The sequence below is a fragment of the Gasterosteus aculeatus genome, chromosome 8 (assembly GCF_964276395.1).
Source record: "Gasterosteus aculeatus chromosome 8, fGasAcu3.hap1.1, whole genome shotgun sequence".
NCBI lineage: Eukaryota > Metazoa > Chordata > Actinopteri > Perciformes > Gasterosteidae > Gasterosteus > Gasterosteus aculeatus.
The window spans coordinates 19,382,333-19,398,443 of NC_135695.1; the positions used below are offsets into that span (position 1 = coordinate 19,382,333).

The window sequence follows — 16,111 nt, forward strand, 5'->3', positions numbered from 1 at the left end:
GGGGACGAGGGGGGGAGGGTGGGGAGGGAGGGAGTCCGTTAAGACGCTTTTCTAGCAGCGCGGAAACAGAACAAGCCGCCATCGGCAGCGCCGCTACTCACAAAGTGAAGGTTTCATTGTATTTGGGAGCCCAGCTGTTGTTCTTGGACTTGGTGGCGTACTTCCTCTTCTTGTCGCTGAGATGAGGGCCGATGATGTAAACCTCCACGAAAGGCCGGAATATTCCCTGCGTCTGCCACCTCAGGTCGTTGGCCGCCACAACTGAGACAGAGAGAGATGGAGGGGGAGAGAGGAAGGGTGTGAGAGAGAGAGAGAGAGAGAGAGAGAGAGAGAGAGATTCATGTGGAGGAAATGTGTGAAAAAGCCGAATCAAACAGAAATGATGAGAAGGAAAATACCGTCTCTCCCTCTGGGTGTTAAAACAGTGGTGGGAATTTAACATATTATATAACAAGATTTTAATTATTTACTCTGACTTATTAAAGACACATTTATGCCTTATCGTACAGTCGTATTATTTTCAACAAACTATACTGTGGCATACTATAATGTGACATTTTCAGACAAGGACTTTTTTTTGACATACTGTACCAGTTTCTTTTAGGCACTTTAATTAAATATTTGTTTATGAGACACTATAGTACCATTTTTTTTTAAAGTAATGTACTATGACTTTTTAACAGCAAACATATATACTTCATGTAAACATGTTTGCTTTGACATTTTTTATAACATTTCTATGACATACTATAAACATGACATTTTTTAAAATTTTTATTTATTTTTATTTTATTATTTGATGTAATGTTTCTGACTATCTTCAACCAAATTTACTTTGGCATACTATAATGTGACATTTTTCTATATTATCATCAATTACCTTTTTTTTTTAGCAGACTATGAGCTTATTACTTATTTTGACTTTAATTTAATATTCTTTTAATGATTTACTAGAATGTTCAATTTTTTTGACACTATAGTACCACATTTTGTAAGAAGTAATATATTGACTTTATAATGGCATTTGTTCGACATATATACTTAATGGAAACATTTCTATGGCATACTATTAACGTAACCTTTTTTCATAACTATACAATTACTTTTCAATGAAACTTTATTCATTTTTACAATGTAGTTGTATTCCTCACGTTATACTATGACCTTTTCCACTAACGATACGACACTGTGACATTTTTTTTCACGTGCGGTAACAGTGTATTTTTCGCGGCCGGTTCCTTTACCTTTCACCGTGACCTTGTGCTCTCCGGTGTTGGGGTGAGTGAAAACCTCCACGTGGATGGACACTTCTCCCACGGCGTCGTCCACGCCAGAGCCTGAGCGTGAAGGCAGAGAGGACAACGCTCACTTCTGCAAACGTGGACTCTTTGGCGCGTCCAAATCGGCCTCCTCATTTTAAAAAGCTTACGGACCAATTCCAATTTCAGATGTGTAAACCTGAGCATCAAAATGAATTTGGCTGTAACCTTTTTGTAAATGAAACAGAATATTGACTGTGATGACAAGTCTAAGCACTAAACTAAACCAATCTCTGTGTAACAGGAGAATAAAGTAAAGGCATCTGCGCGAGCATGTGCTGTGGTCTGGAGGTGGACAGTGGAGCTGCTATGAGTGGGCACGCGTTCCTAATGTCTTTCTCTAATGCAGCACCACAATGATGCATAATGCATTGACTTAACAGCTGCAATTAATTCCTGGTGTCAGCGGCTGAGCGGCAATCGAGGACATGAGTTCGTGCCCACTCATAGACGCAGGTTTGTCCGGTTGGATGCAGGCGTGGTTAGTAGGAGAAGACGGGAGAGAAGGGTGGAACCCCTGACATGGACCAGGTAAGACACGCTCACACGGATCCGGACAGGTGGACGCACCCATTCCTTGGTAAAGACTTTTACCCAAGCATGGCGGGGGGAGGGGCAAGAAAAGTGTGGGGGGGGGGCGGGCTTCGCGGAGAGAGGGAAGCGGCCTGGCCTTGTTATTTGGTGCAGATATCTGATAAAATCTTTATCACAATAATAATAATAATAATTTGACTCAATTGCTTGCAAGTCGGAGATATCTTTGCATGTTAAAACTAGAAAGAAACTAAATCTGTTTTGGTTCAAAACAACCAGACAGTGAACCCTAAACCTTTTGTCTGGGACGGACATGATGGACGTGTCTCTCCTCAGGTTCATTTCGTGCTGCATGTGAAAGAAGGCGGCCGAGATCCTCCAAAGTGCACGCCGACAGATGGACACACATTTTCAGTGGCTTAATTAACGTCTCCACGCTTCGTCGGCAGCGCGTTTGTGTGTTTTCCAACCGGCCGCCCGCGTATGAAGGTGTCCGTGGGAAGTTGGACGGCAGAGTGTTCCTGGCACGCGGCTCTCCGGGGAGCCGCCGCGGGACGGTCGGCCCCTGCCGCCAGCGGGACCAAAGACAGCAGCAGCCGCCCGTCTGGTCTCGTCTACTCTGCGGAGGACTTCCATCGAAGATGAGAAACAAACTTCGCTGGCTGGGAGGCCGGATGACGTTGCCAAGGAAACGCAGGCTTTGCTTCTTCTTTAAAAGAAAATGGAAACCGGAATAGACATAAAAACTCGAGCGCTCTGTGTGAATGGCGTCCAAACAGCTTGACCTTTGATTATTTCCATTAGGATTTGCAGCGCATAGCCTTACATTACGTCAGCAGCACAGCCATCATGAGAACAAGGTCTGCTGAGCCTCCATCAGTCTGATCTAATCATCTTCTCTAATCACATGGTCGAGATGGACTAGAGGTTCATTTGCATCCTTGTTACAGTCAACAGCATCCAACAGCTGGCGGGCAGGTTGAAAAGTTGTCTAAATTGGATTAGCTTAGCTTATTTGGAGTTGGTAAAAATGACTAATTAAAGAGTAAGAACAAAAACTTTGACGGTCAGTGTGCCGCTGCTTGTGCATCATCGAATGAAGTCATCATGTGTAAGAGTCAGATCTCTGGATACTAATCGAGAGTGACAGATATCAGATCACATGACCTGAAGGGCAGGGGAAGGGGGGGGGGGGGTCTGCACATGGGAGCTATTTGAATGAGTCAGTCTCTGTCTTTATGCGTGATGACAGAGCAGGCGAGGACCCTCCCAGACAAAAACTGAGCAGCCATTACAGTTCTACATCATCCTCTAGTCTTTTTCTTCAGCGTCTTTCACGTCAAACACTTGAGGAGGGAGGGGGGGGAGTTTGTGTGTGTGGGTGTGTGTGTTCCTCCCCGGCGTCCTCTCGCTGAACACCGACGATACACTGTGCTTCTGCTTCAACAACCTTAAAAAGACATTCCCACCCAGTCACAAGCCCCCCAACCCCCGGGGCTTCTCTGGGTGACATCATGCTAGATCAGGACTCCTCCACACTATGATGCATTTGTATTGGTCCGGTCTGATGTCAGCACATCATGCTTTAGCGTGTGCTCATACATACAGTCCACGGCGTATGTATCCCGCGCCGCTCATACAGACATCAGCGTGGACGTCACATGCATGAATGCATAACGGTCTGATAGTTGCAGTGGGCATATATGCAAGAAGGCAGAGATAGAAAAAGGATCTTCAATCTGTGCAATGTATTTGTCTGTTGGGGGGAGTTCGAGCAGGCAGGGGAGTTGTGGGATGCACATGGAGGGGGTGTGGGTGGAGGTGGTGGGGGGGGGGGGGGTTGCAGGGAGTAGGGCTTTGCTCTCCGGTACTCCTGGATGTCTCAGGCCCTGAGCCTGAATGCCACATACCCTTTTCCGGGCAAACATCCTCACTAGTGGTGAACCTCACCCCCTTCCCGCCGAACACTGGCCCCCAGACGGGGCCGAAGGACGGAGTGGACAGAGAAAGGAGAAACACGTAGAAATATGAGGTTTTTGCACAGTAGAAAACAACGGACCTGCATTTAGAGGTCCGGTAGCTACCTAAAGATGGGAGACATCCCGACAGACACACGGGTGCTTTAATCAAACCAGCTCGTAATGACTCCTCCGATCCGCCGTGAAACCTTGACGACGCGGCATTTTCCGTTAATTAAATCCTAAACAATCGAGGCCCTTCTGGGAGCGGCGCCCAGGGGACAGCGTCAGCAATCAGCACTTCCACAAAGATGACGGCTGTTATGAAGCCATCTGACGGTAGGATGGGGGCTGAGCAACAGAATCAAACTTTTTTTTTTTTTTTTACCATTGTAAATAGCTGTCAGATCATGTAAAGAATAGTCTGCGTGTTTCTCGAGGCCGGCTACCAGGGGACTCCGGATTTAAGAGTAGAGAGAAAAAGAAATCGTGCAACCCACAACCTCGGCTTCACGCTCTACAAAGCACGGGAGATATTTTCCGGATATAGAGTTGAAGCGTTTGGGAAACCTTAATATCGGAGGAGTGGGTCCGCTGAGAGGCGGAGACGTGCTGGTCTCAATCACAGAATTAAGTGACATCAGACATGAATGTCTCAGATACTGGAAATAAAGAGAACCAAGAGACGGTTATTTTACCTTGTGCGTTCTGTGACTGGACAAAAGTCCGAATGAGTTTGTCCGTCGCCTGCGTGTAGAGGGACAGGGCGTAGTGCAGAGACAGCAGGTCAGGACTCTTCTCCAGGAAGGTCTTCTTCAGACCGACACCACCGGCATGGAAGTATTGCTGAGACACACAAAGACAAAAGGACAAGACGGGAGTTAGTATGATAACAATAACCTTCTTTTTTTATAAAATGTAAAATAAGTGCGAAATGCAAAACCCTGAAGACTAAAGATAGAAATAAAAGGTGTTTTATAGGGAAACCAGATACAACTAATCACACCAAACAGTAATTAAACAGGTCAGAACGAAACTTGGGATAGGGAGTGATTCACAAAAAAGACCCGTTTATAAAAGTGTTTTAGAAGTGATCTAAAAGCTGAAACTGATTGCTGTTAGTCAATCAATGGGAAATAGTTCAAAAACTAAATTTGATTGTTGAAAAATGCAGACATTTTGTGGGCTAAAGTTTTTTTTTTAATATTCAAATGATTATTTTATTTATTGTTGCAGCCTAATTAAAAATGTTAAAGCGGCTTGAAAACCTTAAAAGTGTTTTCTGTCTCTGTAAAAAGTCTGGATCCACCATCAATGCTTTTCATTAATTAAATAATATAATAATCTCTCTAAAACATGCTTTTGGAAAATAGCCATTTTAAACATGTTTATTCACCTTTTTTCAAAACCATCTCAAAAAGTATAGAAAAGGTAAAATCAGGATTTTTAGCTTGATGGGTGTCAACTACATTTTTTCATGTTCTTCCTGCCTTTTCAAAGGAATGATTGCATCTCTGAGTTTTGTCGGGTCGAGTTTTTTAAGAGAAAAACACCTCCGGAAAGGGAACATGCTCTCACCTGGAGGTCTGGTTGCCATGGTCACCACTGATTTCATTTGCATCTAATTGAAACAGCCACAGCAGGATTATCCTTTATTTTTTTTTTCATTGCCATGCTTTGCCTAGTAGATAGCTCACATGCACATACGAGTAACCGTGGAAAAATGATTCTAAATGAAGTTTTAACTTTAACGCAGAGCAGTGCTTAAAGGCCGCACAATTACACACGAAACAGCATCTAGAACGCAAAGATGACTTTAAAAACCAAAGCGCCAATTTCCACCGAGCCAAATGGGTTCATCGCGGAGCCTTCGAGGCAGCCGCTGACAGTTTGAGAAGGTGCACATAAAGCGACGTGTTCGTACCTTGATGGTGTCCAGGGCGAGCTCGATCACAGCACACTGCTTGGGGCTGAGCGCTTTGGCCTCCTCCCGAACCATGTGCTCCTGAGGACGACAGAGACAAAAGCACGGAGATCACGCGCGCGTCCGTTCACAGGATGCGCCTGGTTCCTCCTGCTCTGTCCACGCAATTAAGAGATTTGAGCCGAGCACAGCGGTGCGAACGCACATCGTACCTTCAGCTTGGACAGTTGTCCCAGCTCCTTGGCAGCGTTGAAGATGAGCTGAGTGCCCTGGGAAAGAGACGGCGGGACAGATGGAGGACAGGTGGAGAGGAGCGTTGTTATTATCGGGACAATGCAGGGCAGCAGTAAACGACTTATTGTCACACGGAGGACAGCAAACGATTCTGAGACACACACACACACACACACACATTCAGCCACTCTAAGCCGCTTTTTATCATGGTGCTTTTTCCTTTAAGTGCTGCTATCACACTTATCTTTGTTTTATTCATTTGAAAATAGTACACGCCGCTGCACAAATCCTAACACACACACACACACACACACACACACACACACACACACACAGACACGTCAGTACAAAGGGAACGTGGCTCAGCTCGTAGTGGGGGCGAGAAAGGAGTCACACTCGTGCACTCAGGGACACACATGCACACACAGCAGGTGTTTATTGGACGTCTGGCCTAATGCAAATCGAATGTATCGCCATGTGCGCCCGAGTTGTTACACCAAATATTCTCGCCCTACGAGCACATTCCTGCAGCTAAAATGTGCCATGTGATCCAGGTCAAAGGTCCCCAAATCCCTTAATTGGCCTCATGCGGCTTGTGAAGCTCAGCAGATTTGACTCGCGCCGCCGTTCCTACTGTGTTGCAGCGAAGAACAAAACAGCTTATTGTTTCTGAAGTCAAATTAAGCGACGGTTGACCTCCTCGTCCTTTTGTGGTGCGTTTCTGCCGCAGATGGCACGCACGTGGATTTGAGTGTGTGACCTGTGGTGGAGCTGCGAGTGAAGGCAGCTACTCCTACAGCACATTAACCGCGCCGCGGAGGAACATCGTGCAAAAACGAAAAGGCGAATAATCAACAGTTCCACCGCTTGTTTGACTGGCGAGCTGAGGGAGGTAGACGGGGAGACACGTAGAGAAGACAAGGGGAGGGACAAGACACATTGATCTAAAGGGGTGTAGTCCTTACATCGCTGTGAGAAGCATTCTTCAGTCTCCCCTGGAAAGAGAGCATGTGGTTAATACTTCAAGCAGTGGCCGGTCCCACGTGAGAAACAGGCCTTTCAAGTGCACACGTGCAAAACGGAGAAACAAAATAGAGCATTCTCGCCACCGCTGTTCGACGTCGACTCCTTTTTAGAGAGCCTGATCAGATTTACCTCCGAGGCCAGACAACAAATCAGCACACATGCTGACGGGAGGAAACGCATGCTGATAAAACGCACCGCTTTTCCCGCCTTTCGTACGCAGACTTGGGTGTGAAGATATCTGTGCTAGCGCGGGGAGGTGATTAGCTCGTGTTAGCACACGGAGGGGACACCGGGGCAACCAGCTAGCTTGGCGTCCATCCATCTCTCAGCTCACAAATGAACACTTTGTGTCCCGTTTGTTGAAGTGGAGAAGTGACTTTGTGAGCGGTGTAACCGTGTCACGGCTCTGTTCCCGGCTGCCACTTCCAGGAAACAGTTAGGGCGTGTAACTCTAAATAGATCCACAGTTTTCCATTGAAATGTTTGTGTACAGAAAGAGCTGATGAGTCGGAACACGTTGCTTCTTCTTTGGAGGTTCTGGTGAACTGGAGGAAGCCGCGCTAGCTGCTTCCCCGCCGCTAATGGTCTTTAAGTTAAGCTAATTAATTAGTTCCCTCACCGCACTGGAAAAGACACAATAAATAAACGCTGCCCAGAAACACACGTCAAGTATGTTCCTCGGGAAACACGTCACTTCCTGCATCATCAAGCACACCGCGGAATAGACGGGTCAAAGACATTAAGGCTGGAACCGACAACATCTGGTTAGAAAAGCGCGTTCTGCGCATCCGGGACCAGTGACACAACACCAGCATCACAACCAACGACAGAACATCAACTCAAACCGGGACGGACCAACAACGACAGGCCTGCAGGGACGTACAGCACAGCGCGGCGGCTCGGTATGCTGAGTTCAAATAGATCAGACGCAAGCAACACACCCACAGTGGGCGGCGGGAAGAGGGGGGGAACAGTTCAAACAGGTGGGACAGGTGGGGACAGTGAGGGAGGGAGGGAGGAGGAGTGTGTGTTTGAGGTGGGGGGGGGGGCATCAGATACCGAGGCGCCAAGAGGTCAGAGTCACCCCACCCGAGTCCCAGTGTAATGAGACGATGCACGAGGAGGAAACAAGGCAACGCGGAAGAGAGGAGAACCACTTCCTGTCTGAGGAGAGAGTTCGGGGAAAAAAGAGACACCAGACGAAGGGGAGGTTTGAGGGGGGTGGGGATTTTTTGAAAGGTTTGTGGGACCAGACTGATCAGAAACCAGTCAGGAATGCACCATGCTTCTGTCTTGTTGGAGGAGAGACAGTGTTGGAGGAAGGTGAAGAGAAGAGGGAGGAGGCAAGGAGAGGAGGAGGAAGAAAAAGAGAGGAAGGAGTAGAGGAAGAACAAGAAAGAGACAGATCGGGACAGATCTGAGAGGCTGCCAGAGAGGGGGACAGGGTGTGATGTGGGGTCAAAAAAAACAGGGGACGATCGCAGCCACATTTAGCCAAAGGACCAACCACCGTGGACGGACAGACAGACACACACGCAGGAGTGCTGTACTTACAATCATCTGTGGAGGAAGAGCGGTGGGAGCGGGATGTAATAGTAATCACAACAACAACAACAACAACAACCAGAGAAAAGGGTCAGTCAAGCTGCAAAGAGCCCCACATCAATAAAAAAAAAATTAATGAAAAACACAAGTTTGGGCCCTCGGGCTGGAGGGACGTGGACCAATGGATGTGTGAAGCCTGGACTACGTGCAGGTGGAGAAGTGAGGGGCCGGTGGTTTCGTTACTTTAGTACTACGAAGTGTGTCGGGATTGAGACAATGAGAGTTTGGGCCTTTAACAGCCACTTGGGGTTAGTTAGTCGGGCGCTAACTGAGGCTCAGCCAGTGGTTTTGATGACTGGAAAGCACAGAACACGGTACCCAGAGATTAATTATCACTCTGTTATAAATGATATGAGGCTCTTTAATTCATAACCAAACACAAATAAGAACACATATATCCAAAACAAAATAAAACAAGAGGCTGCTTTCCAAAATGCAGTGATTCTTTTGGGGAGTTTTTTTTGGAAGTGGGTCAGATCCTTTTTGGGCAAATATTCTCTGCCACTTGACATGAGTTACTCAGAAATCAGAAATCTCTCCGGATAATTGTCTGGCTGACATTACTGGAGAGCAGCCATGAGCCGGTGCAAGAATGATATGGTGCACTCCTTTTCAGCTTTAAGGGAAGCATTTCGCCTTGAGCGTTTGTATGGACGAAGGCACCCGGGGCGACGGGTTAAGTATAATGTGTGTGTCAGGTTGCCATACGGAGACCGGTCGCTTATAGGAGGGCCATCTTGAATCGCAACACGCACAAAATGTCTGCCTTTGCATTTCCTTTCCTTACTCTCCTCTTCCTCCTCCTCCTCCTCCTCGTACGTTTGACACTGCCTCAGCAGTTTGGAGGTGTGCGTTCAGGAACGTGTGCGTTCCAGGTTTAGCTGATAATCTTTCCCTCTATTCGTACATCTCCACAGCAACATCCCCACGCGCACATATGTGGATACTCAGCAACATTAAAAAGGAGATAATCATTTCGTGCATGAGCAGCGGGCACAGTCGGCGTCGAGTGCCTATACGGTGTGCGGCTCGGCATCGCTGCCGTGTGTGCGTTTGTGAGGCCGTGCACGTCTCGGTGTGCGTCCGCGCGCTCTCACCGTTTGGTCCGTGAGCGGCGGCAGGACAATGGTCTTCTCCATGGTGTTCATCACCAGCTTCCACAGCTCCTTCAGCACGCGCTTCAGCACGGTCTTCTCACAGATCTTAGCAAACAGAGTCAAGCTGGCAGGGAGAAGGGGGGGCGACAGGAAGGAGTGATGAATAACAAGCAGCAGATGGAGGCAAGCGCCGTGTTTCTTCAACGCTAAGAATTTCTCCTTCTATTCACCAGGCAGGAATCTTTATTAGTCCCTTATATCTCCATCTTATATTCAGGGATAATATTAACTTGGCAAAATCGGAAAAAAGGCAATGGAATCACGTTGAGGTTTCTCCCAAAAGTAGAGAAACTACTATAAAATAATGAACTTGTGTGTGTGAAACGCTGTTAGCCACTTAGCTTCACCCACATCTGCACATTGACCTCCACTATGATGACCAGTGAAAACATACCTTCAACTGGCGTTCAGAGACAAAGTTTGCGGGTAAAATAATGACTTGAACATTCCCTTTTTTAAATGGCCTCACTTGCTGTCAAGGAACTCCATGATGGGCTGCAGGACGTTGTCAGCGTCCTGTGCAACGCTGCTGGCGTTTCCCACATTTGAGGTTCCCTTCACCTGCGCCAAAATGTCCCCCATCTGCTTCACGTTCTCCTCTATGTGAGGCTGGAAACTACAGGGGAGAAGCAGAGGAGTCGTTCAACAAAGTGTGTACTGTGTGTGTGTGTGTGTGTGTGTGTGTGTGTGTGTGTGTGTGTGTGTGTGACGGTCTGTCTAAATACACGACACATTCATGTGATCTTGTGCATGAATGAGTGTTTCTACCTGACAGAAAAGATCCTGCTGAGATCATCCATGACGTTGTTGAGCTTAATCTGCAGGTCTTTCAGAATTTCGCTGGCCTCCAGGCACAGCTACCGGACAAACATGGAAGCACACACATGGGGAATGACCAATGATTGGCGTGGAGGTGAAGTCTTATCTCGGACCATTGGAAGCACATCATGTTGAAAGGTTACAACAACCTTCTTGGACATTTGATACCAAAAACGAACTGCAAACCCCGGCTTAAAGGGAACTGGTACTGGCACACAACTGAGTTGAAACTCAAGAGAGGAACATAAACAAGAGAATCCCTCACGTCTTTTCCCCCCATGGCTTCAAACATCTTCTCCAGCTGAACTCTCAGCTGCTGGATGTTGTTGATCAGGATGCACGGCTGAGGACAGAAAGACGAGCGGATCAACCTTCCTCTTCAAAGGCCGAGCTGGGGTCATTGCGGTGTTTGGCCACTCACCACTTTCTCCATGGTGACGTAGTTGGCAAACAACTTGGATATGATGTCGGCATAGGAGAGAAGCACGTTGCTGATCGTCTGGAGAGGGAAACGAGGAGGAGGAGCAGCAGGTCACTCGTCGCCAGGCTGATCTTCACAAGGTGGGATTCGACTGCACATTGAACTCAAACTCACCTTAGCGAACCGCTTCATGTAGTGTCCCACAATCAGCGGATCGGGACACTCAAGCTTCCGGATGATCTCAAAGCTCTGGTTGAGCTGGGAAAACACGTCCACCACCGAGCAGGAGAACAGAGCATGTTCTGAAGTGACCTGGAACTGTCGGGCGGAAAAAAAGGTGTGCGAGGAGATTAAAAAAACGTGGGAAGAGGCGTTTAGGTGATGAGTCAGAGTGGCAGGTGAGAAGCCAGCAAGACGTCACCTCCGGAGCCCCCCTGGTAGACCGAATATACACACACACCATTAGGCGCCATTTTAGCCGCGTGCACGTGGCCTCAGGCCGCCTACAGACGAGCATCCACGCAGCCCGTTAGGCCGCGGACAGTTGGGAGCTCCTGTCCGTCTCCTTGTGATTGACTGCTGGTTAGCACCTGGTCCCTAACGTAACGGTGTTCGTGCTCCTCTGGGGAGCCCCGCTAGCGAGGTGCAGGCAGTCTAAACTACGGAACAAGCCCATTAACTCACAACATCCGTCCGTCGCGGAATTGTCTCGCTACTTAACTACAAGCCTCGAACCGCGCTTCTTTGAACTTCCAAAGAGTCGCTTTATAAAACGCAGCGCCTCCGTCGCCTTTGAGGAACGCAGGAGAGAGACGGGAGGAGGTGTCGGGTGCAGAGCGGGAGGGAGGATGAGGCTTTGGTTGATAACTTTGAGCGTGGCAGAGGAAGTACAGGGGATGGATTACAGTAATCCTGCACGGACAAACAATAGCGACTCGGCGTCTGCAGAGGTGTGAAAGGCAGATAAGGAGAAGCCGGGACATTTTTTACCCCATCTTTTTTGTCTCTCTCCAAAGCACCGTGCAGGAAGTCCCGAGACACTTCCTCGTTTTCATCCAGCCACTGAATAACAAATGGCTCAAACCACCTATGGAGAGCAGAAACGGGAATCAGGAACATTTATAGCCAAAATGTGTTAGACATACATGGAATTTAACATGGCGGCTGTTGCATAACATTGGACAGTAAGACAATGAGACAATGGACAACAAACAAGACAAAATAACAAAAGGGGCATGTACAATTGACAATTTAACTCTACACTATAAAATAGAAGGCTATGGGCTAGTGGGATATAGATTACCAATAAAAAAAAAAAATAGAAGATAAAATAAAAAATAAAAAAAAGTCAAAGTATAAAACTCAAAAAAGCTCAAATCAGACAATGTTTGCAGTGCAATTCAAGGAGCTGCTACTCACGCAGGATATTCAGGCACTCTGCTCTTGAAGAAGGGCAGGTCTTTGCAGTACTCGTTGTACAGCCACTTGACCTTGAAGTGCAGGTTCATGTAATCTGCACTCTTACACAGGCGATTCTTTTCATGTTCTGAAATTTAGCAGACAAACGCGAGTTAACACACATTTTTCTGCAGGCATTTGAGCTTTGTGTACCTGCAAGGTCAGCAAGTCCCATTGTGCTTTCAGTGGCATCGACCCACAGTCATCTTCACAGACTCGATGAATATATTATTTATTGTTTATTTACACAATCGGTTAACTTTTCAAAGCCTGAGATCATTAATGAGCAATGTTATTAAATAACTATCTTTTGGAAAAACTTTTCCAAAAGCTTTACCAAAACTAGAGATGCACTGATGCTGTTATCGGTCAGATATTGACTCAAATAGTTGGATTTATTATGATCCCAGTCACTTTCTTACTTACTTAATAATTAACCTCTGCTATGGAATCTGTAATCCATATTGGCCGATATCCAAAAACCAGGTATTGATGAAAATGCAGTCAAATAGTAATTAAAACATCCTTCTACATGTTCAAACCAATGAAAACAACTCTACACATCTCAATCCGTTCACACGGATTTGTGTGTCCGTGCAGCTGCGTTGATCTGTGAAGGCTCAGTGTAACATCGCACTCACCCTCCATTGCGTACTTCATATCCTGAGCAAACAGGTTCCACATCACTTCAGCGCTGATTTTACCCACGTTGAGCTCCTGGGGAAATCTGAATGCAGGAGAGAAGGAGGAAAGGGGACAGTGTGTGCACTTAGGGAGAGAAGGCAAATGACACGGAGAGCAGATAAGAGCTGCAAAAAACAAACAGCGGAGAGGAGATTGGAAAGGAAACGGGAGTGAATACGGAGAGCAGGGGGAGAGAGACTCACTGGTTTAGGCAGGGAGTGTAGGAGTTCTTGTCCTCTTCGATAATGGAGACGATAAGTGTGATGAGTTTGGACCAAAAATCCAGATTCTTGATGCAGGGGCCCTGCTCCTCCGGAGGCACGACCCCCTGTTTAGCCTGGAGAAGCACACATTTACTCCTTTGGGGGGTATCGACCCGCTGATCAGGACACACATTTTTGGCAATACTGAACACACGCTGGATAAGTTAATGAAATTTAAAAAACCTACGCCCGAGCATTGCAGGGACGGGGAAGTGAAGAATTTGGACGAACCCCAGCAAGGGGTCAGTCAAGTGAAAAATGCACATTTGAAATTCACGCGGGAGTCTTAATGGAGTTTCCGTTTTAATGACGATTTAAAGTAAGATCTAGAAATCCCTGTTTAAATCCGATGCAGGAGTGATGGATGGGAGAGTCTCCGCTGACTAAGAGAGGAACGGAGAATCACCACTAACAGACACACTGAGCAAAACACAGACGACAAGCAAACAATGTTTAACATTCAAAACGAGGTCTGAGTATCTCCAGGGAACAGCTCTTTGTAATTATTAACTATTAATGAAGAAAACTGCAAGCAAAGTTTGAAATGATTACTAAGACCAACTATGAGTCTGCAGTTGTTGAGACATCAACAACAACAAAAAATGTTGAAATCTGTTAATATCAACACATCCGATGTAATCTATTCCGGAGCCTACTAAAAGTAAACCTACGTAGGATATTATTAATACGCGGTACCAAACATAGCGTCATAGCGTCGGACCAGAACTACATTACAACACTGTAGTAAATTACAGTCAGGTCAATAAATCAAATTGAAATGAAATGTTACGAGAGAGGGGGAACAGACACGCTTTCACTCCCACCCACACAGATGTTTTATAAGCTGCTGCTTCTCACCGGGTCAGTCTGATACTCGCGGCTGTACAGCTCGTGACAGTTGTTGAAGATGTACTCGTAGGTGGAGTTGAGGCAGGCTTTGACGCAGTCCTTCACCACTTGACTGGCTCTGGGCGGAGACTGAAGCTCTTGGACCTGAACACAACGTTAAAGCGGGCGAGTGAACTTGGGTCTGGTGGGTGTACTGCAAAAAAAAAAAAAACGAAGAAATTGACAGACAAAAACCAAAGAAGGGACGGTACCTTCATTCTGAAGAAAGTGATACTGGTGAGGAGGTCCACGGTGGACTTGAGGTCCTGCAGCCGCTCAGGACTGCTGGCCGGGAAGTTGTTCTGCAGTCAGACAAAGAAAAAAAAAAAAACACGCACGTGATTCCCCGTCCATCCTCGTGCACCGTGCGCTTGTTGGATGGGAGGAAGGACTTACTCGGTACATGGACAGGTCGATCCTCAGCGAGTTGTGAAGCTGGTCTAGAAGCTTGACGAATCGCTCTTTCTACACGTGGCAGACACACAGCAAAGAAAAGCAATGCCGATGGATCTAATGAACAGAAATGTTGCATTTAATGCTTCCTGCCGCCACTCACCCCAAAGTTAGAAGCAGCAAAGCGGTCTGAGGCAGAGACGTTGTTCGTGGCCTGGGTGGTGTGCGCGTAGTAAGCGTTGATGTTGGCCAGCAGGGTGCTCATCACCGCCGGCACACCCGGGCACATGTACTTAGATGACAGGCAGGCAAAGTGACTGCAGAGGAGGGAGGGATGTGCAGGCAAATAGAGGATTAATGACGCATGAAAAAACACACACGGCCGATACGATAAGGCTTCCGGGTGTGGGGGGGGGGGGGGGTCTCGTACGTCATGGCCTGGTAGATGGACTCCACTCCGTAGCGCATGGCGAACTCGTCCACGATCTCCTGGGGAGTCTCCTCAAAGTAGACCTTCCACGCGTCGTCCCCTTTGGCGTCGGGGATCTTCACCACGCCGTTGTTCTGGATGTCGGTCACATAGTGGAAGAGGTTCTACGCGGACCAAAGTAGAAAAGAGTTAGTGAGGGACAAATGAACAAAGGGTAAAGAAAAATAGGTGAGAGAAAATGCAGAAGAAGCCGCACGTCTTGTTTGTAATCTCAGATTTTTTTTGTACAAAAAAACCGAGCAGATTTTAACATTGGTTCATCTTTAAATGGCTTTAAATAGCCATTAAACTACATTATGAGGCACACGCAAGGTGCCGTCTTGACTTATGGCCTCTTATGTGCAGCAATAACACTGGACATTTGTCTGTTGAGGTTCAGCTAATACGATACGGGCTGATTAGTGACGCCTTCCAAGTCTGTGATTGAACTTCACATTCAAGTAAATGAAACAGTTTTAGGCGTGAAGATTCATGTTCACAGAGATACTCACAGATAAAACACAGTACGCGCGAGTACAGATTCAAGGCGTGGGCTGCATTACCACTGTGAGCTGTAAAATGTACCTGTTCAAAGTCAATGCAGCGATTTAAAAATGTAAACATCGCGTGCCGAAGGCATAAAGTCTCACGGAAAGCCCATAAAAAACAAAAACAGTTCTTCTAAACGGCATTCAAGTACAGCGCTCGATGTATTTTATCCAGTTTTGACTTGTTCAAAACACACAAAACACTGAGCTTACTTCATGCAAACAGGTGTACTGAACGTGATAGGGGGCGACCGTCTCCTCTCCTTTGATCTCTACATTAATGTGCATGCGGATGGCTCCGGACACGGCCGATTTGTCCGTGCGCTTGTCTGCGGAGAGCACAGAGACACACAGCAACACGGTCACCGGACTGAAAACATCCCATTCGGAGAAGTTAAGTCACTCAAACAA

At 47.0% G+C, this 16,111-nt stretch overlaps 1 protein-coding gene across 1 annotated transcript in view; it reads right to left on the reverse strand.

Annotated features, from left to right (window-relative positions):
* unc13a (unc-13 homolog A (C. elegans)) overlaps nt 1-16,111 on the reverse strand; it is a 33,825-nt gene that overhangs the window by 2,505 nt on the left and 15,209 nt on the right. Inside the window, exons 20-41 of the mRNA XM_078108605.1 lie at nt 15,914-16,029; nt 15,114-15,277; nt 14,847-15,000; nt 14,687-14,755; nt 14,503-14,592; nt 14,261-14,395; nt 13,343-13,476; nt 13,097-13,182; nt 12,417-12,543; nt 11,988-12,084; nt 11,172-11,315; nt 10,998-11,075; nt 10,842-10,919; nt 10,526-10,614; nt 10,227-10,373; nt 9,698-9,821; nt 5,948-6,004; nt 5,736-5,816; nt 4,510-4,657; nt 3,764-3,820; nt 1,245-1,337; nt 102-261 (exon numbers count right to left, since the gene is read on the reverse strand). Coding sequence (XP_077964731.1) covers nt 102-261; nt 1,245-1,337; nt 3,764-3,820; nt 4,510-4,657; nt 5,736-5,816; nt 5,948-6,004; nt 9,698-9,821; nt 10,227-10,373; nt 10,526-10,614; nt 10,842-10,919; nt 10,998-11,075; nt 11,172-11,315; nt 11,988-12,084; nt 12,417-12,543; nt 13,097-13,182; nt 13,343-13,476; nt 14,261-14,395; nt 14,503-14,592; nt 14,687-14,755; nt 14,847-15,000; nt 15,114-15,277; nt 15,914-16,029 — 2,428 coding nt within the window. The remainder of the gene's footprint in view (nt 1-101; nt 262-1,244; nt 1,338-3,763; nt 3,821-4,509; nt 4,658-5,735; nt 5,817-5,947; nt 6,005-9,697; nt 9,822-10,226; nt 10,374-10,525; nt 10,615-10,841; nt 10,920-10,997; nt 11,076-11,171; nt 11,316-11,987; nt 12,085-12,416; nt 12,544-13,096; nt 13,183-13,342; nt 13,477-14,260; nt 14,396-14,502; nt 14,593-14,686; nt 14,756-14,846; nt 15,001-15,113; nt 15,278-15,913; nt 16,030-16,111) is intronic.